This window comes from Mus musculus, chromosome 3, assembly GCF_000001635.26.
Source record: "Mus musculus strain C57BL/6J chromosome 3, GRCm38.p6 C57BL/6J".
Taxonomy (NCBI): domain Eukaryota; kingdom Metazoa; phylum Chordata; class Mammalia; order Rodentia; family Muridae; genus Mus; species Mus musculus.
The window spans coordinates 84,590,408-84,617,180 of NC_000069.6; the positions used below are offsets into that span (position 1 = coordinate 84,590,408).

At 43.9% G+C, this 26,773-nt stretch overlaps 1 protein-coding gene and 1 long non-coding RNA gene across 3 annotated transcripts; both read left to right on the forward strand.

Annotated features, from left to right (window-relative positions):
• Positions 1 to 3,166: 3,166 nt before the first annotated feature.
• On the forward strand, positions 3,167 to 6,625 carry Tigd4 (tigger transposable element derived 4). The gene has a single exon (NM_207278.2). The coding sequence runs from the start codon at positions 3,371 to 3,373 to the stop codon at positions 4,910 to 4,912; it is 1,542 nt and encodes a 513-aa protein (NP_997161.1). The 5' UTR covers positions 3,167 to 3,370; the 3' UTR covers positions 4,913 to 6,625.
• Positions 6,626 to 13,648: 7,023 nt separating this feature from the next.
• Positions 13,649 to 25,763, forward strand: Gm46836. 2 transcript variants are annotated; one of them, XR_001784061.1, is made up of 4 exons: positions 13,649 to 13,963; positions 20,447 to 20,539; positions 23,568 to 23,677; positions 25,479 to 25,763. It is a non-coding gene; the product is annotated as a predicted gene, 46836 (long non-coding RNA). The 2 variants fall into 2 exon arrangements; XR_001784062.1 differs by lacking the exon at positions 20,447 to 20,539.
• The last annotated feature ends 1,010 nt before the right edge of the window (positions 25,764 to 26,773 follow it).

A 26,773-nucleotide genomic window follows, 5' to 3' on the forward strand; every position in this document is an offset into this window, starting at 1 on the left:
CGGATTTGCAGGAATACACAAGGAGTTCCTCCAGGGAAATGAACATGTTTTTTCTTAGGAATGAGTCAAATGGTCAGATCCCACTTACTTAGCCAGCCTAGCTTTCCCTTACAGTCAGCTAAAGGTGCTATGGATGCTCACAGCATCCAGAATGGTCTCTTCTTCCTTAGACACTTAATATTGCCTTTAGAATGTGATGTTGTTAGAGCTGGAGAGAGCTAAAAACAAACAAACAAACAAAGGTGGATCAGTGCTTAAGAGCAGTTGTTTTTACAAAGCACCCACATGGCAGATAAACATCTGTAACCTCAGTTCCAGAGGACCCAATGCCTCTTCTGACGTCCACAGACTCCTGATCCCATGAAGTATGTATACATACATTCAGAGACACATATGGACATAAAATAAAAATAAACATTTTTTTAAAAAAAGTTGTTGTAAGCTGGGCATGCTGGCACATGCCTGTAATCCTAGCACATGGAAAGCAGAGAAAGACAGCTCTCTGAGTTCTAGGACAGCCTGGTCTACAGAGGGAGTTCCAGGGCTGCCACGACTACACAGAGAAACCCTGTCTTGCCGGGGGCAGGGGGGGGGTTGTTATTGCAAGCTTTATGTAGGAGCTGACTTGGTTTGGTACAGGGAATCCAGATTGTAAACTACGGTCAGGGAAGGCCCTGTCAATATGATCTAATATAAAGAATAGAATACAGACTGGGCATTAAAACGACTAGATTATGAACTTCAGTTCAAATATGTCATAACTTTGAGACTATTAAAATGCAGTTCTTCCTACCTCCTTAGTTAGTTGGAATATAGGCAGCAAAGCAATTTGAGAACCAATGCCATGATGATGCCATTATTATTGAGAACATTTTTGCAACAACAATTTAGAAAAAATGTATGAGTTGTAATTTTGGTGATTCAAATTACTCCTTTGAGTTGGACAACAGGGGCAGAAAAAATTTAATGAGAACTTTTCTGTAAGCTGGGTATACCTACAACCCCAGCAATTCAAGAAGGTGAAATATGAAAATTATGAGGTCAAGGCGAGCCTAGATCATGCAGAGCTATCCTGTCTTAAAAACAAAACAGAACAAAAAAGCAAGCAAAAAGATGTATCTTGTCATCTCGGAAGCTGGAGACACAACAGGAAGACTGGGGTGTCCGCATAATAATGTTCACTTATCAAATTAGCTTCTTGTTGACTTGGCCACAGCATGCCCAGAATAGATAGATTCTGGCAAGAGAGCTGGTGTCTGGGAGGTGAGTGTGAACCTGCCTGGAACCCCTGGCTGATCTCATGCTACTGCTTAAGAAGAATGAGTCTTGGCAAAAGAAGAGGACTCACCAGCTAAGGGTACTTGCTCAAGCATGAAGACCTACCTACCTCTGTTAGAGCCTAGCATCTACCTAAAAAACATGCGTAGCTTCATGCACCTGTAACTTGGATGCTGGGGGTGGGCATGGAGACAGATGGCCAGCCTAGATGAAAAACGGTGAGCTCCAGGTTCAATGGAAAACGTTGTCTCAAGAAAGGAAAGGCAGAAGACAGAGAGTAAAGAAGAGGAAATCCAACATCCTCCTCTGACCCCCCCCTCACGCCACCGTTTCTAGTCTATTTTTAAGTGCCATTCCTGCCCCCAATCTGCAATTTAGAGCTGAAAAAATTGAAAAGAGAAGACCATGATAATGAAAGCATCAGCCCACATTCGCTGGACACTTTCTTCAACTATTAAGTTATCCTGCGCATGGTGGTTTCCTGTTGTTAGACCTAGCCAACACTTGAGAGGCTGAATCAAGAGGATGGCAAGTCTGAGGCCCAGCTGGTCTATGTGCAAAGATGTGTGTGTGAGACAGAGAGGAGGAGGGAGAGAGGGAGAGAGGGAGGGAGAAAGAGAGGGAGGGAGGGAGAGAGAGAGAGAGAGAGAGAGAGAGAGAGAGAGAGAGAGAGAGAGAGAGAGAGAAGCTATTCTGAGTGCCTCTTAGGAAATTCACTGAGCCTTACTAAGTACACAGCAGCAGTATGAAGTCAGTCCTGTGGTTTCTCCCCTTTTACAGGTAAAGCGGCCGAGGCTTTAATGGTTAAGACCCAGGACCACTTAAGTTCTAACAGTGGTCACTTCTCAAGATCCATACTATGGCAAGTCACTTTTCCACACATAGACAAACCAACATAGAGGGCCTGAAAGGGTAAGAAACATGATCACTCTACTCTCTTATTTTAGTCTAGATAATTTTCTACATTATATTCCTTAACAACGTGTTTATTATGAAGCATGTTCTCAACACTGACCTGTTTATATTCATAGACTATACTAAACTGATGTAAAAATTATTGGATTTTATTTAGCTTTGAGGGAGCATAGGGTTTAGACGTTTTAATGGAATATAGTCATCACCTGAATTGAGTATTTCAATGAAGTATTTCTAGCAGACTCCTATGAAGAAGACCGTCTCCCATGTGCTATTAAAAATTGAGCTCATGACTGCAGTCTGTAGTTATTTTTTTTCTTGTAGAGCCAGAGGGTACAGTCTGTGACCTCATGTAGAAAATAGCCACCAAGAATCTATCCAGGATCATTTTTAGTTCTTTAGTTTTGGCATGCACAAACAATTTTCAAAGCAGATTAAATTTGTCCAATGTACTTTAGAAGTATGTATTGCAAAGCACAAGCGGGGGATGCAAGCCACAGAGCAGAGCTTTTAATGGCGAGGCCATTCGGGAAGCAAGCATCCGTCTGGAAGCTTTGGTTACTACATTTCCAGAAACTTCTTCCCTTCCTTTTCATTGTCGCTCTGAGCATGGCAGTATCCAGTTTCCACATTGCTAAACTTCTGCCTTTTCCCCTGGCATTTTCAAGAAGTAGAAGGAGTGTGCCATTTTTTTTTTCATTCTGTACCCTTGAAGAAACTAGAACTTAAGCTGGGATATCTTTCCATGAACATTTTTTAATGTTTCTTATCTCTGAACCTGCTGTGGAGAATTTAGTACAAGACATGCATGGATAAAATGAATCGTCTTAAAGGATTGCAGCTCCAAAAATACCCCAGCAGGACTGGGCAGGTTTGACATAATGACATTCCTATTTTAGCCTGACTTCTGGAACTCTGAAGAACTATAAATTGAGCCACACAAGATCCTAAGAAGGTGGTGCCTCTTCTAACCGCATATAGAATTTTTCTTCAGACTTTTGGAAAAGATGTATCTAGTGGTTGTTTTCCTAGAGAATGAGACTGTTGGTACTTACCAACTTTAATACAGGAAATGATAGGTAGAAAGCCCTGCTCTGTATCCTACTGAAAACCAAATTTGATTACGGAAACTTACACCAGGAGCTCAGAGCCAAGGTCTGCACAAGCCGCATCTGAGATGGCAGAAGCCTCTGTGGATATCGGGACTCAGCCCGTAACCGTGAAGAAAAAGAAGAGCCTGTCCATCGAGGAGAAGATTGACATCATAAATGCAGTGGAAAGTGGCAAGAAAAAGGCAGAGATTGCAGCTGAATATGGCATAAAGAAAAATTCATTGTCTTCCATTATGAAAAACAAAGACAAAGTTCTAGAAGCCTTTGAGTCTTTGAGATTTGATCCGAAGAGAAAAAGACTGAGAACAGCGTTTTATACGGATCTAGAAGAAGCATTGATGAGGTGGTATCGGATTGCTCAGTGTCTAAACGTTCCAGTTAATGGCCCGATGTTGCGTCTAAAAGCTAATGATTTTGCCCAGAAGCTGGGACACAATGATTTTAAGTGCAGCAATGGTTGGCTGGATCGTTTTAAGTCCAGGTATGGCTTAGTATTCAGAGCACAACCCGTAGAAGCCACGGGTATATCTATAGACCCTTCCACTGTGTGGTACCAAAATGTGCTACCTTATTACTTAAATGATTATCATCCTAAAAATGTTTTCAATGTAAAAGAGACTGGGTTGCTTTATCGAATGTTACCTACAAATACTTTTGCATTCAAAGGGGAAACATGCTCAGTTGGAAAGTTGTGCAAAGACAGGATAACGCTGGCACTCGGAACAAATATGGATGGCTCTGAGAAGCTCCCTTTGCTGATCATCGGGAAAAACCGAGCCCCGCGTTGTTTCAAGGGCATAAAATCATTGCCTGTGTACTATGAAGCTAACAGAACGGCGTGGATGACCGCAGCCATATTCGAGCAGTGGATGCAGAAGCTGGATGAGAAATTCCAAGCCCAGAAACGAAGAGTGGTGATTTTTGTTGACTCTTGCCCCGCACATCCGGAAGTGAAAAACCTAAAGTCCATTGAGTTGGCATTCTTCCCGTCATGCTTGTCTTCCGGGTTTGCAGCTATGAATCAAGGTGTTATTAAAAGCCTTAAAATCAAATATCGGCATTGTCTTATCAAGAAATTTTTAAGTTCAGTCGAAAGTAGCAAAGAGTTTACATTTTCTCTTCTAGATGCAGTTGATACATTGCATCTCTGCTGGAGAGCTGTAACTCCAGAGACTATTGTTAAAAGCTATGAAGAAGCAGGATTCAGGTCTCCAAAGGGAGAAAATGACACAGCCAATGCAGATGCTGCTGTTGCTCTTGACCTGACTGCCCATGCAGTGGGGGCAGGAGTGGAGTTTCTTGAAGGCTTGTCCATAGAGGAATACGCTGCCCTGGATGAGGACCTGGAGACTTGTGAAGCCACCCAGAAAGATGATGCCGAGTGGGCCGGAGAAAGTAAGCAAGACGAAACTGGTCTTTATACTTCCGATGAAGAGGAGGAGGACAGCGGGGCGCTAGAAGTGGATCTGCCGTCACCATCCAAGAAGGACGCGCTCTCAGCTGTAGGCACTCTGAAAAGGTTTCTTAGAAGTCACGACCTGAATGATGAACTTCACGGTTCTTTAGCAGACCTTGAAAACTTTATTAACGCTTTGTCACCTAAGTAGTCACGTATTGTTCGGCTGCAGAGCAGTAACTTTTCCTCGGGTATCTTATTACCCAAGGAATGTAAACAGAAAGTATCGCTTAAACAAGAAAAGAGAAAGCTTGATAATAATCGGTGGCTTAACTGCAGAGCCTTTGATCTGCATAGCGGGGGCTCCCTAGTAAAGAATGACTAAGTAAAACTGCAAAATTCCGTTTAGCAGGTTTGGGGAGAATAAAAAATGTGTTTCAGAGGCTTTATACTTGAAAGAAACTTAGCATGTGTGTGAAAGAACGCCAGCTGGCTGACTCACGCGCATGAAATTGCAGGTTTTCATTATCTTTGTTTTTAAGTTCAGATCATGTTCTAGAATATTTTATCTTTGTAGTCTTAAAAAAAGCGTATTTATTTTTGTAAAGTCATATGCATGCCACCTCTATGCTAATGAATTCGTTTGTTCTCTTTCCTTTTTTTGGTTGGTTTTTAAAGAAAGGGTCTCACTGTGTAATCCAAGTTGCCCCAGATTCATGGCAGTGCTCCTGCCTTGGCCTCTCAAATGCTGGGATTGTCGGTATAAGCCAATATGCACAGTCTAATTAAACTTTTGAGCATCATAGTAGTATAAAATTATGTTCTAATTAGTTAATCTTCCAGACTGAAAAAATTTATGAAAATATATTCTAAGCTGCTGTGCACCAAGATGATGAACAATGTGGTTCTTGCTGCTTTCAAATTACTTGTCAAATTAAGTCAAATGGAAAGCTATTGCTCTGCCTTCTATCACCAGGAGAGAGGGGTCCTTCTGCTGTGCATGTGTGTGTGCGCTTGTTTAGTGGGAAAATACTTGAAGGGAAATAGTTATTAAACGCATATTTATATTTGAATAGGGAGGCAATTGAAGACCCACTTAGAATCACCAAGAAGAAAACTTGTGGGGCTTTTTAAAAAATTGCAAGAGCTCAGCCTTTAATCTAGTTTTGTTTTTGAGTACACAAGACTCCAGCTGCATATGTAGCAGAGGATGGTCTTGTCAGGCATCAATAGGAGGAGCAGTCCTTGGTCCTCTGAAGGCTGGATAGATGCCCCAGTGTAGGAGAACCAAGGGCGGGGAGGTGGGAGTGCTTGAGTGGGTGGAGGAACACCCTCATAGAAGCAGGTAGAGGGAGAATGGGATGGGGGTTTCTGGGAGGGGGGAAAACTGGGAAAAGGGATAACATTTGAAATGTAAATAAAGAAAATATCCAATTAAAAAAAAAGAGGAAAAAAAGACAAAAAAATCTAGTTTTGTTCTTGATTTTACTGCATTTTATTTTTAGCACATTGTGGTATTTAATTTTCTTCCTCCAATATTTTCTTCTCTAAAATTTTTCAGAGAAAGTGTTGCCTATTTATTACATTAAAATACTGTTAGGAAATTACCTACTCACCATCTTAAAAAAATAGTAATTGAACAAAATTTTAACAATGTGCCAGCCTTTCCCACTGTTCAGTTTTAAGTAGCATGTTTACTTAACTTATTATACCTAACTTAGGTTCCCTTGAAAACTATTTTAGAAAAATACAAAGCATAATGATTTGTTGTGAATTCTTAGTCTGCCATTTAGAAGAAAATAATTTAACAAACCATTCTTATTTTCTATTGTTGATTTGCTCGGCTCTGAGGATTTAGTTGAGCCCTAAAATGTATTAATATTTTAGAAGTTTCCTTTATTATTAAACATTGACTATTTAAATTAAAAGCACTTTGTGATTTGATGTGTAATTTTAATTTGGCTCCATCTCATGGACCTAAAAGAGGTCTTGAGCACCCATGTGTCTCTCTCTCAAAAAAAAAATATTTACAGTTAGTCTGGTTTTCAATTTTTTCATTGTTCTTACTCTATATGTTCTTGTTGTCTCAACAGTGATCTTTACTTATTACTAAGAACAAATCTTGAATTACATTCGGGACATTCTTCCCTTTGAGTTGTTCATGAATTACTGAATGGAAGGTTTAGTTCAAGTTAAAGCAGGAGGGTGCAGAACTAGCAGCGGCCTGTGGGATTCATCCTGCCTGCCTTGCTCTTATGCAGGCTCTGCCCTCACTGCAAACCTTCTTCTCACTATATAAAAGACAGATTAGCTGGAAGAAGGAATCAAGGAGAGAAGGGGAACTGAAGGAAAGCTGTCCAGGAGAACATCCCCCAAGAGAAGAGAAACGAACCTACTGCATCAGTAGGGTCCCAGGTCCCTGTGGACAGGCACAGCTGGGAAGTGGACATCTGCTTTCTTCAGGTTCACTGTGCAGTGGGGAGCTGGGCTGGGCCTCTGCTGCACAAAGATTCCCAGAATGCAATACAGTACAGAGCAGGTACGTCAGCAGAAGGTCACGGCCAGTGGGAGATCCTAGAGTCCTAACCCAATACAACAGGCACTGTGGCATAGAGATGAGTTAGTGAAACCCGTGCAGGATGCTATACTATAAACAGCATGGCCACATTCATGTATTCACTAATTGAAGGAATCACCTTCTGGATGGGACAACTCTTGTGTAATATGTCAGAACAAAATCAAAAGGCATAGCTCCCCACCACCACCACCACCCCCACCCCCATCCATTCCATGTTTACTTAGTTTGTTCTCAGCTGTCACCCTTCAGCAACTTCTTTTAAGTGGGGACAGTTGTATAATCTTATTATATCTCTAGAGAATGCTAAATACATAGCAGGCTCCTGGTGTGACCACATGCCTGTCAGATGTAAGAACTGAGTCAAGATGGTCGTCTAGCTTCCTAAACTAGGAACAAATCAAAGGGGAGGACAGAACCTGTTTCCCCTTGCTTCCTCTTTGCAAGCCCTTTCTGAATGCACAGTCACTGTGGTACGCTGCTGGCTGATGCCACACCTATGCTCCACATTGCGAAAGTTATAACTCAGCACTGTGCACTGGTTTCCAGAGACCTTGGGAACAAATGAGGAACTTTCCCCAAAGAGGATGTGGAAGTCCACCTTTCAGCCCCTAGAGTGCTTTACGCAGTGTTGCTTGCCCTACATCAAGGAGCTACCAGTCCACTGTGTGGTTAAGCCCTGTCTATAGCAAATCCTGTACCTGCCCCTAGAAGTAATTGTACAGTGTCTGAATAATTGCCAGAAGAAAGCTTGAACCAAAAGACAATTATAGAAGTGGAGAGATCAAGTTTGATTTCTACTGATGGCTTGTGAGCGGGTAAAACTAGTTTTAAAAGTGTAGTTCTTCATTCCTGAACTATGTACACATTATGCAAGTCAGACCTACCATACAAGTGAGTAACCTTTTATAACGTCTCTTGAACTGAGCTATGCAATTTCAGCTTTAAACCCTGTTGAAGTTTTTATTATTATTATTATTATTTCATATTTGACCATTGTTTTCCAGACCCAATAGTTCAGTTAGAGAAGTCATATTGACCTTTGAGAAGAACAAATTGATTTCCCCTCACTTTCAGTTGCTGGGGTGTAAGTAGAATCAGCTCAAATCTGGTGACCAAAGATTTTAATAAAGGGGGGAGGGGCGCCTGATCCTTAGAAAGGGTTTATCCTGTTCATGGTGGTAGGCACCGAAGGTTAATGATAAGAGCAGAGGGAGAAAAAGTGCCTTCGTTGTGACATTGGCAGGTTAGTGAAGGAAGCAGGCAGTGTTCAGTGACTACAGGAACACTGGCAACATGGCATCTGTGTCTACAAAGTCAGGCAACGTGAAGCTGGTCCGGAGATGGAGTGAATCAGCAAGGTGTCTAGAGCCAAAACCTGAGCTCTGGACTCCTGGGATAAACTGGAGTTTTACTAGGCAAGGGAGGAAAGATGGGAGAGATCCCTGGGTGCCTCACGTGTCAGGCTCAGGAGGAGGATGCCGCCGTCAGGAACTGAAGGAAATGTCCAGAGGAAGAACTGGCCTGAGGTAGAGGAGGCCTGGCCTTGATCAATTAGCTGGGTTAGGGTTCAATAAAGAGCCATTTTACATAGAGGGACAGGGAGGGGAGAAAAAGTTCCCATCTTTGCTTTTGAAAGCTTTTACCATAAGCAGAGCCATGGGCCCCAGAACAGATGGAAAATGTTAGGAAAAAAAAAGAGAGAGATTCTGGGGAAAGGGCCTTACCCTCTACACCAAGCCACTCCTCACTGAACACTGAGGAGTTCAAAGGCACCTGCTTGCAAAAGGAGCATCCTAACACTCAAAACTACTCAAACACTCAGACACTCAAAACTACTCCTTCCCGTTGTAGGAGGGAATAAAGAACAAGGGAAGACAGCAGGCCTCTCTGCACTCTACTGGGCGGCTAACAGAACGTTGGTTCTTGCTGGGTCCTGAACCCACAGACAAATAGCTGAAGGAGTTGACATAAAAAGTTCATCCATGAATAAGGATTACAATCAAAGTCAATGAAAGGGGCATTATGTGAAGGCCCAGGGACTGTGGGATCTGACTTAGTGCTGAAGCAGCCCAGCACCCCTGGGGTGAGCCCATGCCTGCCTAGTCTTGGGCTCTGATTAGTGCCAGTTCAACACAACATCCCCAAGAAAATGTCCCCACACCGGGCAGTGGTGGTGCATGCCTTTAATCCTAGCACTCGGGAGGCAGAGGCAGGTGGATTTCTGAGTTAGAGGCCAGCCTGGTCTACAAAGTAAGTTCCAGGACAGCCAGGGCTACACAGAGAAACCCTGTCTTTAAAAAAAAAAAAAGTCCCTTGAGATCAATAGACAAATACATAAATAATATGTTAGCAATAGTCATTATTCACTGATATGGCTGAAGTGTCATCTCGATGGTTTGGGTGGCATATTAAAGCAGCTCTTTAAAACTTAGTTTAATGGGTAGTCTGAATCACCTTACTCTGCCCCACCCTATCTTATTTAGTTAACAAGATGCCAACTTTATCCCACATACTGTCCCTGGTTATCAGAGAGTTCACATTTGTATTTTCTGTACGAACCTTCACCACAAGCTTAGGCAGCCTTCCTTCTTTCCACAGTGTGTGTAGCAGGCACACACTCTGCTGGGCGATTTACAAACCTCTCTGCATGAGGAAAAGGTGTAGTTCCTAATTAACCGCCCGAGCACCACCTCACTGCATCGGAACCAGTTAAACACTTCTGGCGGGTGTCGTAGGACAGGAGGCAGGTAGTGCATCCTTCGTGAGGCAAATTAAAAAGCCAACACTTTCAGTGACTTAGCTGCTCCTATGGGGACTGCAGACATCCCAAGCCCCCAAGAGCAATTCTGGAAATCTTGTCAAGTTCCAAAGGCCCTGGAGCCATTAGATAAGGTTAGCTTTTAGACACTGTCTGCGTTTACTTGGGGGTGCCTTTAGTTTTTGAGAGGGTTAGCTTTAAAAGGCAGAGGGGTTTTAATTTTGCTTTGTTCTACTTTGAAATAGTTAAAAAAAACCCACCAACTTTGAAACTTGAGACATACTTGGAACAGGAGTGCTCTCACTTCACCTGCTAAACTCAAGATGCACAGAGGAGAAGACATTTCTTACACTGTGGAGACTACAAGGGAGTTTCTCTTCAGACTTCTCCAAAATAGAAAGTTAGAATTAGGGAAGATTCTCTCTCTCTCTCTCTCTCTCTCTCTCTCTCTCTCTCTCTCTCTCTCTCTCTCTCTCTCTCTGTGTGTGTGTGTGTGTGTGTGTGTGTGTGTGTGTGTGTGTGTGTGTGTGTGTGCTGGGGACTGAATAGAGAGACCTCTTATGTGTTAGGCAAACATTCTACAACAGAGCTACAGCACAGGCCAAGGGGTTACCATTAAGAAATTACTCACTGGGTTGAGGATGCAGATTAGGGGTAAACCACTTGCTAGCGTCCACAGAGCCCTGAGTTCCAACCCCAGCACAGTAAATAAACACATTCAGAGAAGGGAAACCTAACAAAGAGACGAGGAAAACACTCATCTTCCTGCTGTTCATAAACTCTTAGCTAGTAAAAGTTACACAGACTATCTCCTGAGCCCACATCCAGTCTCCCACCTCCCTGTGTTTTTAAATGTCCGGGTGTTACTAACTGATACTTGGAGAAAATGGAGCAGACACTAGTGTTTTAGCTGAGCCTTCTCTGGTACATACATTTTTCCTTTCTCCTTTGCCTGCTATTTTTGATAATGTTATTTTAAATAGTTTTCTAGTATATTTTTATGACTACTATTCTCGACAAATACAATTAAAAGAACCGTCTGAAGCCTCATACCCCCTGGAAACAAAACAGAGAGTCCAGGACTTAGCACCAGGCTGAATCTCCATAATAAGGACTTGCTCATGAAGACACTCTTGGACGCTGTCATTTAGAGAAGCATCAGAAATAAAGTATTAAAATTGTCAGGTCATGGGTACATGGCCACATCCCTCCGAGGAATAGCATGCCTTCTGCAGTCAGAGAAAAAAATCAATTCGACCATAGGAGCAGTATTAGGAGCTGCCCAGGATAGAGAAGACTGCCACAGACACACAAACCTTTTTGGAGGGCCTTCCCTGTTGGCCCGCCATTTCAGGGTGTGACCATGTCGAGGTGCACCATTTGGTTAGCCCAAAGTTTCCAGGAGAGCCAGACTTGCGCCTGTCTTGGTTTTACCATCTAACTAGAAAGGTGGAGTGAACACTCCAAATGATAAAAACCACACTTTATACGTGGTTCCGACTCTGTGTAGCGGATAGAGTCCAAGCGAGTAGAGTAGGGTTTACTGTGAGCTCCCGCAATGAGAAACCCTACTGAACAGCCTCAGGCCAGAACAAGCAGTGAGCCGGGTACCAGAGCCTGGCAACAGACCCAAGGCAGGCAGGCGTGGTCAAGGCACTTCAGCAGCATTTCTACAGGGTTTCATTTTGTACTTTCTGTGCCTTACAGAACAGGAAGAGTGTACATTCTCTTTAAAATTGCCACGTGTAAATCATAGAAGGAAATTCATGGTTTTCCCTTGGGTTTGTCTGTGTTGTAGATAAATCTCTAAAGCCCCACCTTGATCTCATAAAGTACCAACCAGGCGAGGGGGGGGATCACCCTTCCATTCCAAGTGTGCATGTGACCTTCACAAAGATACACAGACAAGAAAGGAAAGTTAGGCCTGAGCCCAGGCCTGTCAAATATATCTAGGGTGGGGTGGGATGAAAGGATTAAGTTGGAAATAGGAGTCCAAAAGAGCACTGAGGTCAAGAAAATTATTTTGGGGAGCTACAAATTTATATTAAGCACTTTAAGGAATAGCTGCCAGGCAAGATGGCTCCTGTTATTTCTTGCTTCTCGTCTGAGCTGCCTCAGAAGCAACAACATCTGTGGGACAGAGCTTGAAGGCAGATCCCCTCATGCAACTTTAATTTCCAGGAATTCACTCTCACCGTAATTTTGTATTAATTTAAACATAAGCATAAAAGTGAGTGTAAGTCAGGGGGCTCCAGAGGAGCAGAAGCAACGGGTTGATGTGTGTTTGTGACACAAACATTGCTTCAATAGGGACCTCGGTCATGGTTGTGCTTGCAATATTCCTGGCATTGAGCTGAGCATTTTGTGTAAATTAAGGCATGTAACATCCTAATAGTAGTACTACCTTTTTACAAAGTGGGCATGGTGTTTTGTAAGTTGATAGTTAATACACAGTGCCGCACATGTTTATCTGGGTGACTCATGATGACTGCATTGCACAATGATTAGGACAGGTACTGTCTTGATTTCACAGGCAGAAAAACTAGTACTTGTTCAGACCAGAATGTAAACTCTTTAGAAAGAATCAGTCTCCCCTCTCCCTCTCCCTTCCACTCCTCTTCCCCCTCCCCTATCTCTCCTTCTCTTCCCCCTCCCCTCCCTCTCTCCTTTCTCTCTCCCTCTTTACTATGAAGTCTCACTAGTAGTCCAGCTTGGCCTTGAACTCATTATAGAATCCAGACTGCTCCTGAACTAGAAGTGATCCCCCTGCCTCAACCTCCCAAACATATTACCAAGCTCAGCTTTAGAGATGATGTGTTCAAGGTTATCTATCCTCACTCTGCCCGCCTCCCCCCCCCCCCCCGCCCCGCCCCGCCCCTGCCCGCCTCCGACCTGGGTGAGTGCCTTTCCTTCTGTTTTCTGCCTATCCGAAGCCAATGAAGGAAGTTCATCCAAACTCAGATAGTAGAGAAGGCGTGCCTCTCCAACGAGCTGGCCTTCCTTATCTTAGGACTCCCAAGTCATCTACTTGTGGAGCTCAGAAGAGTGTTCCATTAGTAATGTGTAGGGTTGGTAGGGATTTTACAACATAAGCTCAGTTAAAGCACACACTCTAGCAGATCTCTTTCTAAGACTGACATCTAGACTAATCAGTTTCATTTCCATAAGGTGCTGAGGTCACCACTAGTACTTCTGCAGTATAAATGCACAAAGGGAGACTGAAATGGCTTTAAAAACTTTCCTAGGGGAAAGGCTGAAGCCTTGGTGAAAACATGGCTCTCAGGGTTAATTAAGGGATTGGTGATGTTATTATACACTGGTGACATGAGTCAATTCAAGCCAAATTAAAGTATACAAAGGCAGGCTTTGGGGGAAGCAGCTCTCCAGCAGGTTCACTAGTCCCAAGGAATGAGGCCAGGGAAGTCCAGGTGGGGAAGGAGGGGAACGGGGCATGCACATGCAGGCAGGGGAGAGAGGAAGAACAAAATGTCTGGGTTATATAAGGAAACGTTTCTAGGGGGAGGGAAAGCTCAGCCCCTCGGCTAGAAAGTTCAGAGGGTGGGATGTGCCAACCCTGCCCTGGAACAAGTAAGGACTGAGGGATGCTGGGAAAACCTGGAAGCCAGGTCCACTTTGGTATGCACCTCTGCCATTTGTCCCAGGTCTGAATTCCAACAATTAATACCCTCTTCTTCTCCAAAATCGCACTCTGAGTCCACCTATTTGATCTCTCTCCTCCCAGGAAACAAGTGGAACCTGGTCACGAGCAGAAGCCAGCTTGACAGGTTTTAGTTTCTTCTCTGTTGTAACAAGGTATCTTGATAAAAAGTAGCCAAGCATGGAAAGGTTTATCTGTCTTACAAGTCCATGTTGCCACCAGCCATCACAGAGAGGAAGTCACCGCAAGAACTCACTCAAGAGCAGAGGTAATAAATGTATCCTTGTTTGCTTACTGCATATGCTCAGCTAATGTTCTTCATTGTTATATACAAAGACCCAGTCAAGGAAAAGGTGCTGCCAACATTCAAGGTGGGTCTTTCCATCTAGGTTACAATGAAAACAACCCCCGGCCACTGGTATGCTCACAAGCCAACCTGATCTAGATAGTTCCACAGAGAGACTAGTCCAAGGTGATTCTAGGTAGTGGCAAATTGACAGTATATTTAAGTGTCACAGACAGTCCTCCAGGTCTATTTCATTCATATAGTTTAAAAAGGGGGAGTAAGCACCTACCATGTGCTATATGCTGGTCTGGGCATTGAGGATACAGCACTAAACAAAAGAGTGCTTCTTTCCAATACTCCTGGGAGGGATTCACTAGCACTATTACTGCAAATGAGAAGAGCTTTGGGTTGGGGAGAGAGTTCAGCAGGGAAGTTCTTTCCATGTAAGTACAAGGACCTAGAGTCTACTCCCAGCATTCACTTGAAAGGGAGGCATGGTGCCAACCCACTGAGGAGGCAGAGGAAGGCAGATGCCTAGGGTTGATGGGCCAGTCAGCCTAGCCTAATCAGCTGCCAGCTCTAGGTCCCAGCAAGCAACAGTCTCAAAAGGTAGATAGTTTCTGCAAACATACATGTATACACACACACACACACACACACACACACACACACACACCTGAGGTTCACACAGATTACTAGCTAAAGATTGAGGTTTAGTTATTAATCTTATGAAGTTAAAAATTTCAGATCTTCCCTATCAGGGAATATAATGCTATTTCTATTTGGTAAATACTTAATAAAACTGTTCAATATATCTGGAAATTAGGAAACTGTTATAATTTTTTTTAAAAAAATGTATTACAGGCGCGTGCATACACATGCATGTGTTGAAGTCAGAGGAGAACAACTCTGATGGCTATTCTTGTTTGTCAACTTGACTATATCTGGAATAAATTCCAGAAATGGAAGGCACACCTTTGAGATTTTCTTTTTTTGCTTGGTTTGAAGTGGGTGAATCCACTTTTAGTCCAGACCCTTGAGGCAGGAAGACACACCTTTATTCTGGACCACACCTTCTGCTGGAAGTCCTCTATACATGTAGAGGACTTCTATAACAAAGAAACAATATAAGGAATGTTTTGCTCTCTGCCTGCTTGCCCTCACCTTGCTAGCACATCTATTCCTTTACTAACATTACAGCCTACTTTTTTCGGGGGGTGGGGGGATTCCAGCATATATTGAAGACAAGCTGAGACATCAGCCTTGTTAACTAAGCAACTACTGGATTCTTGGACTTTCCATTTAAAACTAGCTGTTGTTGGATTAGCTGGATGGTAGTCTGTAAGCCATTCTAATAAATCCCCTTTATATAAGTAAAGAGAGGGATTCATTCTACAAGTTCTGTTACTAGAGAGAACACTAATACAGACTTTTAGTACCAGGAGTGGGGTATTGCTGTGATAGACCTGACTGAATGCAAACTTTGGAATTTTGGGTTAGAAAAGCAGTTGAATGCTGATTAGTAGAAGTATGAAAGACAGTGGTGCTGAGGGTGATGTGAACTATGGGGGCCTGGCTCAAGAAGTTTCAGGGAAGAAGATTATTAGTATGTGGCCTAGACACTGTTCTTGTGATTTTTGGTGAAGAGTATAGTTGCTTTCTGCCCTTGTCCAAAAAATCAGCCTGAGGCTAAATTGAAGAGTTTGGCAGAGGAGATTTCCAGACAGTCTAGTATTGACTTTGATGATTGATTATTAGTGCCCATACTTATGCAGATCCATAATGAAAAGGAGCAAAGCTGAACAAGGGAAAACACAAAATGTACGGTTTAAGGAGAAAAGGAGCACTAGGGTTGTACTGGAGCAACATTCTGTGTCAAGGAGATAAAAAGTTTAACCTGATGTTAAGTGGAATAAAAGGAGTGGTGACCTCAGGGCAAGATTCCGCCCAGCTAAGCCTCTAACTTGTGAAATGTAATTAAAGAAAAACTTCAAGCCAGGTATGCCGCCACACGCCTTTAATCTCAGCACTCCTAAAGCAGAGAAAGATGGATCTCCCTGAGTTAGAGGCCAACCTGATCTACAAAGTGAGTTCCAGAACAGCCTGGGCTATTACACAAAGAATCTCTATCTCAGAAAACCAGAGAGAAGGTTGGGGAGGGAGACACAGACAGTGAGTGCCATGAGTCCCAGAAGAGACTTTGAAACTTTGGACTTTTAAACAGTGTGGAGACTGTGATAGATTATGGATGGGGATTTTTGATGTAGGACTGAATGCAGTTTTGATTATGATATGGCTACCAGGCTGTGGAGGCCAAGAGTGGAATGTGGCAGTTTGAATGAAAATGCCCCCATTGACTCATAGGAAGTGGTACTATTAGGAAGTGTGCCTTTTTTGAGTAGTACATGTATAGAGGACTTCAGAACGTACTCAGCTAAGACTATGTAGCTCATATTGTTAGTAGAAAACTCTGCTCTGGTTTTCTGAGCATGTGATCACAAACTGACCTTGAAAACTGCCAAGCCGTCCAAAGTCACGGCATCAACGTGCAGAAACACTGTCAGTGCCCGAGTCCCACTGACTTTGCTCACATCCCTCAAGGGCCTTCAGGTATCTGACTGCCCTTGACTGTGTGTGTCTGTAATAACCTGGGATTCAGTTTGGGGATTTGCGTATAGGTGTGACAGATTGATGCTCCCTTTTAATAATTCAGCGCCTAAAGTGTAGACAAGCTCAGAGGAGTCTGGACTGGAAGCCCAGCAGGATTGTATTATTGAACTGGCTCTGGGCACACAAATATCCTTGTCAGTCTCAGAAGGGCCAGGGAGCATCCTGTTCACTGAGAAATTTCAGACATTGCAAGGAGACGGAATGGCATTGAGAATGAAATGAACTGTCACCCACGATGAAATGGCATGTCTGGGAAAAGGAAGAGGAGACAGACAAGGATGATAGAGCTGACAGTCACAAGCAGACAGTCACTTAGCATAAGTTAATTTAGCAGCCAGCCCAGTCCGGAAGGATTCATATATCTGGCTTAAACTGTGACACATCAGACTCTGACAGGATGGTGGAGGGCAGAGGGCAGAAAGGACTGTTTCCAAGCACACGATATCTTTTCTGTATGAAATGCAGAGGCATAAGAAAGACCAAGAAGAAACAGTTATTTTCTTCATCTTTCTCAGATTCTTGCACAGTTGGGCAGTGTCAGCCTCGCAACTGCACAGTGTAGGCAGCGGTTTCCTTTGGAGTCAGACAGATGTGTATATACCTGTACACATACACACATGAAGCATATGTCTAAGCTTCTCCCGAGACTTCTTTAGACAGCAAGCCAGTCATGATTTGCACATCTCTGAGAATATGATTCTACACTGAAGTCAGTAGTAAATATGGCTTCTGGTTGTAACTCGAACATTTAAAATGCAAAGATAAAACCCAAAGATGTTAGTTTCTAAAATCTTGAAAAATGCAGAAAATCTAACAGACTTAAGTACTTCCCCAGTGATAAGCACTTGACAACATAATTTCTGTTAAGGTGTCTGAAAGGTTCATCTTTCCCGGCTTAGCAGACAGGTAGCAAAGCACAGAAGCAATGACAACAAGGAAGCACCCAAGGATGGTGCATGTCTACAGTGCCTGCGGGGAGGCAAAGGCAGGAAGATCCTAGGCCAGCCTGTGCAGAGTGGGTACTCAGTCACCTTTGAGAGCGGGGGAGAAGGGTGGAGCTATGTAAAGGAAGCAGAGACTTTTGCCATCTGGATGAGACCATAGCAAATTCTAGTGGCTGCTTTCTTCTCCAGGTGTTGACAAATGGTGATCTGGTAAGGGTCCCAAGAGAGAATAAATGAGCCGACGTCTGGGTGGAAGAGCCTTGTCAGTCTGGGCACTGTGTCCCCTGGGCAGTTGCAACCCTGGGGCAGCCCTGGTGGAGGGGTGGGGTGGGGGTGAGGAGGGGGGGGGCAGGGGAGGTTCCTGAGAATGCCTTGCTTACGATAGCTGCCTCAGACCAACATAGAAAGTGGCGTAACTTGACTTGAAAAGCCCCCGTGCATTCTGGAAATGTTGGCTTTATATGCAAATGGAATTATATCAATGCACTATAGCAATTCCCTAGGTAAAGGAAATCTACTGGGTGTGTTCTCTGAAGTGCAAACCTAGTTATTTTAAAGCAAAATGATATGATCACACTCTAACCAGTATGTTCTTCAAGTTTGACTTTTAACTGGCAGGACCTCTTATGGAGAAATCCCTTCATATTCTTAGTGTGTGTCTGTGGTCGTTCTGCACTACATGGCAATACACAGTAAGTCACTGAAAGAGAAAACAGGCAGGCCAGGTGTGGTGGACCTTACCTACAATACCAGTATTCAAGAGGAGGTGGCAGAATGACCTCTAAGAGGCCAGCCTAGTCTACATAGTGAGCTCTAAACTACCCAGGGCTACACAGTGAGACAACCTTCTCTATTACACACATACATACACACACATGCACATACACACATTAAACTTTTAAAAAAGAACAACTAAAACTTGCCTTCATAATTTGTAAGGAATCTATTTTTGCCATTAAATTACTATATCTACTATTATTTTTACTATATAAGAAAAAATAAAAAGGGCATGGCATAAAGGGCAGTGGGTCAGGCACACTGGTGCATGCCTGTAATCCCAATCACTTGAAAGGCTGAGGTTGGAAGCTCATGAGTTTGAAGGCAGCCTGGGCAACTTAGTGAGCTCTTATAGATACAGATACATAAAGATAGATAGATAGATAGATAGATAGATAGATAGATAGATAGATAGATAGATAGATAGGATAGATAGGATAGATAAGATAGATAGATAGATAGATAGATAGATAGATAGATAGATAGATAGATAGATAGATAGAATGATCAGATAGATAGGTAGATCGGAAGGAAGGAATAATGGATAGATGGAAGTAAGGAAAGAGGAGAGAAAGGAGGGAAGAAGAGAGGGAGAGAGGGAGGGTGTGATGGTTTGTATGTGCTTGGCCCAGGGAGTGGCACTATTAGGAGATATGGCCTTGTTGGAGTAGGTTTGTCACTGGGGGCATGAGTTTAAGACCCTCACCCTAACTGCCTAGAAGTCAGTCTTCCATTAGCAGCCTTAAGATGAAAACATAGAACTCTCAGCTCTGCCTGCACCACACCTGCCTGGATGTTGCCATGTCCCCACCTTGATGATAATGAACTGAACCTCTGAACCTTTAAGCCAGCCCCGATGAAATGCCGTACTTTATAAGACTTGGCCATGGTGTCTGTTCACAGCAGTAAAACCTTAACTAAGACAGAGGGCAATTGGTAATTAGGCGACAAATACAAGGAAGTATTTTTTATAAATACATACATTCTTTGCATATAGAAGTTACTATATAAAATTTTATTTAAAGAATATTGCATTGCATATAATTGATAGTTTGATGGACATTTATCAGCACATGGCTATATGTTCAATGGGACATCACAAGATATGTTTAACTTATTCTTACATTGACATGTGTCATCTGTTATTAAATCCAGCTTCTTACAGGTTAGTTAACAGAAATGAAAGGAGAGGCTGCGGAGAGCAGTGGGGGCTGGGGGGACTGGGTTTCAGTCCTTACTATATAGGTTAACATACAGAGAAGCATGATAGATAGCACTTCCCTTATTTATCACATTCTGTGTGCACCCATGGTGGCTCTGATGCCAGCCTCCCCAGGACCTGGAGAATGTGCATCAGAGCCTCTGCTCAGAGATCCTTTGAAGCTGGTGAGGGGAAGCCAAGGGCTCTGAGGTGTCAGTACAGAGCATACGGGGTTTATTCGGAAAGACTTCTTGATCGGTTCCAGCATCTGGGAAGCAGTGTCCTTCGGGATATAAAAGTCTTGTTTGCTTTTATGAGTGTGAATCAGGACATGCTATCCGTGCCAGGTGCCTGCTGGACCGTGGAGCTAACACTCCCAGCCTAGATTGCTTCTGACTGTTGCCAGTCGCTGGCTATCTCACCCCATGTAAATCAATAACCAGTCTCTTGCGGTGGTGGCTGGGTGAGAGTGGCTCCCGTACAAATGCTTAGTCACCAGGGAGTGGAACTTTTGAAAAGGATTAGAAGGTGTGGCCTTGTTGGAGGAAGTGTGTCACTGGGGGGGTGGGGGTGGGGCAGGCTTTGAGGTTTCAAAAACCTCAGGATCAGCCTCTCTTGACCACTCTCTCCCTCCCTCCCTCTCCCTCCCTCTCCCTCCCTCCCCCTCCCTCTCCCTCTCCCTCTCCCTCCCTCTCCCTCTCCCTTTCCCTCCCTCTCCTTCTCCCTGAACCTCCCTCTCCCTCTCCCTCTCCCTCTCCCTCTCCCTCTCCCTCTCCCTCTCCCTCTCCCTCTCCCTCTCCCTCTCCCTCTACCTCTACCTCTCCCTCTCCCTCTCCCTTCCTCTCCCCATCCCCACCCCTGCTTGTCTACTAGGATGTAGCTCTCAGCAACTGTTCCAGCACCATGCTTGCAACCATGCTCCCTGTCATAATGCTACTGAAACTGATGGACTAACCTTCTGAAACTGTAAGCAAGCCCGCAGTTCAATGGTTTCTTTTATGGGCATTGCCTTGGTCAGGGTGTCTCCTCACAGCAATATAACAGTAACTAAGATGCCTGCTTTTGTCTATTTTATATAATAGGTCACATGTTGTAGTAGGTTTAATAAGATGACTCTCCCAAATTTCATTTCTACCTGGAACCTCCAGACATGACCTTATGAGGAAACAGGGTCTCTGTAGATGTAATTCATTGGAAATCAGTTAAGGACGTCAAGAGAAAATAATCCTAGACTTAGAATAGGTCTTAAATTAGTGCCCAGTCCCCTTATAAAAGAGGAAATGGCTAAGAATGGCCGTATATGCCTATAATCCCAGCACTTGGGAAGCTGAGACAGGAGGATCATGAGTTTAAGCCAGACTATGCTATATAGTGATCTCAAAAAAAAAAAAAATCCACAAACCAGGACTAGAGGCAAGATTTTTATGATGCTACCATAAGCCAAGAATGCCAGGAGCCCAACCCCCAACCCCACTCCCCAGAGGCCTTAGTCCAGGAAGGTCCCTCCCTGTGAATCCTTGTGATTGATTAGGACAAGGAAGGACCCTCCCTGCAAACCCTTGTGGGGTGCATGCGTGTGCACAGATGCAGACAGACACCTTGATTTCAGTCCAGTCGTTTCCAGAATCTAGTAACAATTAGGTGTTTGTTGTCTTAAGTCACAGAGTTTCAGCTTCCCTAGGAAGTTCACACACACACACACACACACTTTGCTTAACATGATTCAGTTTTCTTCCCGGTCTACCCTTTACAGAAATGAAATTGTCAAACTAAGCAAACTAAACAATGGATTCTCCGTGGAGTCTTATTCCCAGATTTCTAGCTTGTTCACAGGCTCTGTGTCTCATCTTGACATGCTGTGTCACCTGTCCTGGGTTTTGCTTCTGTTTGTTCCTCCCCATTGCCTTCAGAAGCCCTGAGGATGTTTGTGCAGAGAGATAGGCACCTTGTCTATTGTCTGCCTTTCCATGTAGTGCCTAAGTGGACTCTGGACTAACTCAACTTGTTTACATTTGGGAGATGCACTTGTGCTTGCTCTTCTCTAAGATGCTCGTGTTTGATTCTTCATTGACCAGCACTGTGATGGTGAATAGTAATTGTCAACTTGCCTGGACTTAGAATTATCTAGAAGAAACACCTCTGAGCACATCTATGAGGAGCTTTCCAGGGAGAACTAAGCAAAGAGGGAATGCCTCGCCTGAGTGCAGATAGCTCCACCCATAAACTGAGTCCAGAACTAAATAAAAAGGACAAAAAGAAGAAAGCAAGCTGAGCACCAGCATCCCCCTCTCTGCTTCCCAACGGCAGATGCATCAGGACAGCGTCTCAGCTACCTTTCTATTGCTAAGACACCATGACCAATGCAGCTTATAGAAGAGTTTATTGCGACTTAAAATTCACAGGTTAAGTCCCTGACCATCATGGTAGGGAGCATGGTGGCAGTCAGACACTGTGCAAGAGTTCTAGCTATGAACCTACATCTGAACCACAAGCACAAGGCAGAGAGAGACATTGGGAATGGTCTGGGCTTTTGAAACCTCTAAGCCCAACCCTTGAGGCACACCGCCTAATCCTTCCCAAGCAGTTCCATCAACTGGAGCTTAAGCCTTCAAGTATGTGAGCCTCTGGGGGCCATTCTTATGCTAGCCATCACAACCAGTTACCTCACATTCCCTCTGCTCTGGTCACTGCTATGCCTATCCCACCATGGTAGACAGTATTGCTCAAGTCATGAACCCAAATAAACCCTTTCACCCATAGGCCACTTTTGTCTGATCTTTCGTCACAGCACTGAGTAACTAGTTCAAGCACCTAGACACTTGCTGGTGATCGAGAACTACTGGCCCAGTGCAGAGTGTCTCTTCCCTGCAATTCAACAGCATTGTAACCCATTTTAGGTCGTTTGCTCAGATACCTCGAGATCCTCCAACTAAAATAAAAACAGAGGAAAAGATCTGTCCATGGTCTTTCCCAAACTCTGTTCCCTTCCAGGTAGCAATGTAGAGGTGAAGGATGAAGCCTGCTGTTGTGGGCTGTTCTCTCTCCCCAGGCCCCCTGTTCTACCCCTACACTCTTCCCATTCCTCCTCCACTACAGTCCCCAAGGGAACGTGCTGGAGTTTGCAAACATCACTAGAGCAAGACCTCTGGAGCTGCCAAGCTACAGGGTGATGCAGGAGGCTCACAGCAGCTAGGACATGTCACTCATACAGAAACTTTTAACATTTGAACAACCAGTACACAGTGTGGATGGATGCCAACTGATGTCTTCCCCACCTCACTGTGTGCCCTCCCCCAACACTGCCTCCCTGGTGCTTTGGAAGAATTCCATTTGCCCTGTCTACCTTGCAGCATTATAACGACTGTCCACAGCAGAGTCAATTAATGGCTTTACTCAAGTTTACTCTTTACCATGACTACCTGTAAGACACTGGACAAATGAACCAATCTGTAACTGTTCCCTCCTGCAGAATTACAATTGGGCCATGTCCGGCAGGCAATGTGAAGATGTGAGGGAATCCCTAAATAGGTGGCTGGAGCAGTATTCAGACTCAGCTGCTACTGAGTGAGTAGCTACCAAGTCTGAGGTGTTGAAGGTGAAGTTCCGGGCTTAATGAAAGCCTCAAGGGAGACTGAAAAGGATTGCCACAGTTTTGTTTGCTAGATATTTTCATCTTCAGATACTGACAGCTACCAAAAACTATTAAAAGGCCAAACCATCATTATAATTTTGACTATATATGATTTCTAAAACCTCATGCCAGGCAGTGGTGGTACATGCCTTTAATCCCAGCATTTGGGAGGCAGAGGCAGGCAGATTTCTGAGTTCGAGGCCAGCTTGTTCTACAGAGTGAGTTCCAGGACATCCAGGGCTACACAGAGAAATTCTGTATTGAGAAAACAAAACAAAAACAAAAACTTCTGATTTTTGGAATCATCAAACACCTTGTGCCTTTAATTCTTGTCTTGTCTTGGCTTTTTTTTTTTTTTTCCAGATGTGAAGATGCTGTCAGCTGGAGAAGCTGTTTGTTTTTCACTCTTGGCATTAAGAACCCATGCTGAGCAGGCTCTGGTATCCACCACTGTGCCACATCCCCCGTCTCTAGTAAGGATTTCTAAAAATTGCAGTGCATGCCCAGGGGCTCCTTCTCTGAATGGTCCATTGATTTGATAAATAATGACCACATCTGAATGAGCACATAGAGGCTGTGATCCAGACACTCAGACTGCCACTTTTCTGGAACCAAGTTACATTTTTAGCCTTTGCTAATTTAATGAGCTATGCATATTCTAGAGCTGGGTGTTTGTGTGTTTGCCTGAATGTATATGCACTTTGTGTATGCAATGCCCAAGAGCAGAAAAGGGAGCTAGATCCAGTGGTCCTGGAGCTACATACATAGCTGTGGATGTGGTGCTGGGAACTGAATCCTAGCCCCCTGCAAGATGACCAAGTGCACCTAACTGCTAAACCATCTCTCTAGCACCAGCATACTTATCATACTTTTTTGTTTGTTTGTTTGTTTGTTTGTTTGTTTTCAAGACAGGGTTTCTCTGTGTAGAGCTGGATGTCCTGGAATTTACTCTATATACCAGGCTGACCTTGAACTCACAGAGATCCACCTGCCCCTGCCTCCAGAGGGCTGGGATTAATGACTTGTGGCATCACCACCCAGCCAGCATACTTGCTTTTTGTTGTTGTTGTTGTTTTTGTTTGTTTGTTTGTTTGTTTGTTTTTGGCTGTAGCACTAAGATTAGAAATGCAAACTTGGCATTCAAGAAGCTTGGGTTCCAGTTGTATTTTCCTTCCTCCTCAGCTGCAGTCAACCTGGATAATTAACTGATTGCTACTTTTGGCCTCTTTATACAATTGAGATAATAACTGTTGTTACCTTTGGGATAAATAGGCCAGTAGTAAGCTGGCTTGGTATGGAACAAGTGCTCAGAATTAGTTTGTCAGGCTGAGGGAACCTCTCAGACTTTCAAATGGGTCCATTCTAGTTAGCTATAATTGACAACTTAACACAGGCTGGAGTCATCTGAGAAAGGACTCTCAAGGGAGCAATTACCTAGATTAGATAGGCCGGTGGTCATGTCTGGGAGTAGGGGGTTGTCTTGGTTGTTAATTGATGTAGAAGGGCCAAACCCACTATGGGCAGCACCATTCCCTAGGCCAGTGCTGCCAGGCTGAATAAGAAAGTTAATTATGCATGAGCCTGTTAGTGAGCTGAGCATTCCTGTGGTTTCTGCATCAGGTTCCTGTAAGAGTTTTTGCCCTGACTTCCCTAAATGATGAACCTGTGTGTTGAAATAAGTAGTTTCTTCCCCTAAGTTGCTTTTGGGCAGAGAGTTTTATCACAGCCACAGAAAGGAAGCAGAACATGGCGCCTCTTAGATTTATCACTCAGAGAAACTTGTTATTTTAGTATTTTATCAACCTTCTAGTCTGTAGTTTTTTTCTTGTCCTCCTCCTCTACAAACTATTCTCTTGGGAAGGTATGCCTCCCTCCTTGTTTATGCTGGCTGCCCTTCTCAGAGTTCATCTCCATTACATCTTCCTGGCAGGGAAGCGACCTGGAATTGTTTGAGTGTGAGCTTCCCAAAGGCAAGGTGACTGAATAATGCATTAAGGCACCTGGCAATGCATATTGGCTCTAGCTTTGCAGTGACTCCGGTGAAGGGAATTTTCCTTTGTAGGCTGAGCATCAGTTAGAGACCTCTCCCTAACACTAGGGGTCACTGTTAAAGCAGTATTTCAAAAGCAGGCAGCTTTCCCCAGCAATATAAATTTCAAGAAAGTCCTTCAGTGCACAGATATTCTTTGTGGAGTTTGAGGGCAGCAGCTGAGGTTTTTGTCGAGCTCCTAAATTGGAATTCACTTCTAATCTCTTCTTGTTTCTCGCCTCTAGAAAACAATTCCATTTTCCCGGAGGCAGCGAGGCATCTATCTGAGAGGATTCGGAGTCCAAAAGCTTGCTCTGGCCTGAGCTGCTGACTGCAGACCCACCTCTCCAACTGTGAACCCCCAACACCAAACCCTGCTGTGTTCCTGACCCGTTAATCCTTTCCTAGGGAACCCGCTATTCTGAACATGTTAAATCAGAACCCTCTGCCCTCCACGTTCATACCTCAAACCCCCTGCTTTTCACCTTCTTCCTGGAGATGACCTGAAACACCAAGGCCTGTTAGTTTTACTCCCTAGTATTTTCTGAGTCTGTCTTCTTCCAGAAAGTTGAATGATAGTACTCACTTCATAGGACTGTGGAGATGAGACCACAGACTACAGACCCCTGCCTTCTCCTGCTCACCTGTATCTCTTAGCCTCACAACCTTCTTTTAAAATCGCCTTTTGATTGTTCTAATGCCCATCTCACCCCTACTGTCTCTAACCTTAACCCTTCCTTGAGTTTTATCAGTTTTGAGTTATGCATCAACGATCCTCCCAGTGCCTCAGCCTCCCCTCCAGTGTTCCTGTCTTCACCCTGACCTCAGTCTCTTACTCCTGTAGTCATAGCTAGGGCAGTCTAAAGGAACTTCCTGAGTGAGGCAAATGTCTTTAGCCATTTAGGACCGTAGCCCTATGAATGTGACCAGCGACAGTGAGGAGCAGAGCTGTAAATTCTAGTTAATATTTTAACTCATGGGACATGACACACTAGTATGTGTTTGTGCTCACCTTGTTCTTTCCCATTTCTTTAGATGCAGACCTAGCTTTGTTCATTTCACCACTGTACCTGACAAAGACATTCTCCTCTTTCCTCACTTTCTCTCTCTCTCTCTGGGGTCATTCCCATCAACCAGTGTGTGTGTGCATGTGCATGTGTGTATGTACATGAGTGCTCATGTGTATGTATGTGTGTGTGTGTGCACATGTGTGTGTACATGTGCATGTGTGTATGTGCATGAGTGCTCAAGTGTATGCATGTGCACATGTGCACATGTGCGCATGTGTGTTAAGGAAGAGGTCAGAGAACAACCTTCAAATGTTGGTCCTCGCCTCTTTGCCTTGTTTGTGATAGTCTCTTCACTGCCACATAAGCCAGACTAGCTGATGAGATGTCTTACTGTCATACTGCTGACTGCAGTATGGCTTACTGTGTCCAGCTCTTGCCTCGGGATTCTGGGTATCTGAAGTCAATCTCCCTAGCCACACCTCCTATCTTAACAAACAGTTTCCAGTTCAATATCTGGGCCCTGATGCACA